The sequence below is a fragment of the Sciurus carolinensis genome, unplaced genomic scaffold, assembly GCF_902686445.1.
Source record: "Sciurus carolinensis unplaced genomic scaffold, mSciCar1.2, whole genome shotgun sequence".
NCBI classification, from domain to species: domain Eukaryota; kingdom Metazoa; phylum Chordata; class Mammalia; order Rodentia; family Sciuridae; genus Sciurus; species Sciurus carolinensis.
The window spans coordinates 245652-248272 of NW_025920265.1; the positions used below are offsets into that span (position 1 = coordinate 245652).

Genomic DNA, 2621 nt, shown 5'->3' on the forward strand with positions numbered 1-2621 from the left:
GTCAAAATATATAGCCACCTGCCACTCAGCTGCTTTCCTGAGCTGGAAGCTGCAGGACTGGACTTGGCATTTTAGTCACAGTGGTCTGCAGCTTTTGCAGTGACTCCTGTGATCCACTTGATGATGAAGGGCATTGTTATAGCAGTAGGACTGATCATTGGCTAAGGGCTGGGATCCCAGGACCTGTGCAGTTAGGCTGTTGGGGTTTTAATCCTGGCTGTCTCCACAAATTTCCTCTGGACTTCACTTATTTAATTTATTTGCATCTTAGTTTGCTCTACTTTAAAAAGGAGATAGTAATACTTATATCTTAACAGCATTACTATGGTAATTAATTGTTATATATAAAAACAATATGTGTGCACACAGATGGAAGTTGTTACTTTTATTTTTGCAGCGTGGCATTATTTATGAATTTGCAAGCCATTCTTCTGCAGGTGTCATGCTAGTCTTCTCTGAACCCTACCAAAATCAGGATGCATGCTGTCAAATAGAACACTACAATTAGTTCTGAACCACATCAGAAACCCAAAACTCAATTTTCCCTCAACTGAGGCTGAAAGAATTGGGTCACTAATTTGGGGCCACAAGTCCAATAGAAGGAGAATGGGAATATGGATTAGATCTGTCTGTTGCCAAGACATTTGAGCCCTCTCCTGTACTCTGACTCCTGATTGGCTACTGTTGCCTTTTATGCTCTCTATGGGTTGATCATTCAGATGAAAATAAAATATTAAAGAAATTAAATTATGAAAATGCAATTGAAAGAAATACATAATGATTTAAAGTTAGAGTTATGATTAGAGAAGCTCTTGTAGTTCATTTTGAGGGAATTTTATGATTCTTATTGATGTTTGTTTCCCTAATAAAACAAATGAATCATAAAACTAATTATATCAGGCACATAAATAGAGTTATATTTATGCAAGATTTTTTATTTTGCGAAGACTAAACAAAATAATTCTTCCAAAATGTATTTTCCAGTCAAGGGTGAGCACACCTTGTGCAATGATGAACAGTGAAAGATATCTGCTTTAGTCATGCAGAGGGAAAAAACAGCCCATCTGTCATGAAGCATCTTTTATTTCTTTGTATTAGGGATTGAACACAGAGGCACATATACCCTGAACTGCATCCCCATCACTTTTTATATTTTATTTTGAGACAGGGTCCTTCTAAGTTGCTTAGACTTCCTTACCTTGCTAAGCCTGGCCTGGAACTTGTGATCCTGTCACAGCTTCCTGGGCCAATGGAATTGCAGACATGTGCACCCATGCCAGGCTTGCTTTGGCAACCTTACTAAGAACAAGTTTTCAAGTTAAATACCTCCATGCTCACTTAGATTTTCTTCAACATACACAAGTCTCTGGAAATTCAGAAATAAATTGCATGGGATTTTTTAAAAAATGAGGGTTTTTTCAGGCACTGCATAAACATTTTCTCTCCTTCCCCAATGTGAGTTGGAAGAACTTGAGTATTTGTTTTTCATTTATGATTAGCCTGAAAGGACTGATGGTGGCATAGCCATTGCCCGTCAACATCTGGAACACTAGTTGAGCTGGATCCTTCTTCTGCATCTTTCCTGAAAAGGAGGATGTAATGTAGTCCATGAAGTACATGACCACAAAGAAACCCATGAGCAGCAGGATGGTCCTGGAGGCCCTCAGCTCTGGGGATGCCCTTGAAGACATGCTGGTGCTGTGAAGGTGCTGGCACTGCTTCTTGTGCCTGAATAGGAGAGTCACTGTGTACCCACTCGAGAGGGCCATGAGCCCTATAGAAAAGGTATCCCGTAAACTTCCTATCAGGGCAAATAAGGTCCTGAAGTGAACACCTGTGGGGGAAACACTGCAGGATTCAGAGGCAAACCAAAAGACTGATGTCTCATTGGTGGGGCCTCCCCTGGAGACGAAAACCTGAACATTAATGAACATGTTGACAACCCAGAGAATGAGAAAGCAACACAGACTCTGAGGTGGAGATGTGGGTTTCAACTTTGTCCAAAAGGAGTTTCTGGGGCTCAGGGTGATGGCATGAAGGACACTCAGCTGGCATGTGGTATACAGAGACAAGCTCCTCATCAACCTGTACAAGTAGACAACTGCTTTACATGTGCTCTCATCCAAAATGTCCTGAACTCCCAAAATGTCTATATCCAGGAATGCCCTGATTGTGAGCATCAGGAGATAAATGAGGGCCAGGTGAGCGATGGTCAGATGAATGGGCTTGGACCTGTGCTGGGAAAGGAAGGTGAGGATGTGGGAGAGAAGCAGGAAGGCATTGGCTGTGATCCCAATGATGATTTGTGAAGAAAAGGCAGATCTCACAGCGATAAAAATGTAAAGTGTGTTGCTTTTGGTCATTTTTTTCCCCCTGGTGAAAAGAAGTATGGAGTCAATGTCTGAAGAGCAAAGAAAGGTAAATTCTCTTCCTCACAGTTGTTACCACCTTCATTAGTCTCAACAACAAAGGCTGCCTCCATCAACGTATGTGGTTGCATTAAAATTCTTTTAATACTCAAGGATAGCATTTTCTCTTTAACACTTTATTGTGTTTCATGGACAAAGTACATGTTAATTTGTCTTCACATGGGGGTAACCTAATAAAAATCTGAGTATGTA

General features: G+C 40.9%; 1 protein-coding gene across 1 annotated transcript; it reads right to left on the reverse strand.

The window, feature by feature from the left end:
- Positions 1-1418: 1418 nt before the first annotated feature.
- On the reverse strand, positions 1419-2363 carry LOC124975390 (vomeronasal type-1 receptor 90-like). Its single transcript, XM_047538137.1, has one exon. The coding sequence runs from the start codon at positions 2361-2363 to the stop codon at positions 1419-1421; it is 945 nt and encodes a 314-aa protein (XP_047394093.1).
- Positions 2364-2621: the final 258 nt, after the last annotated feature.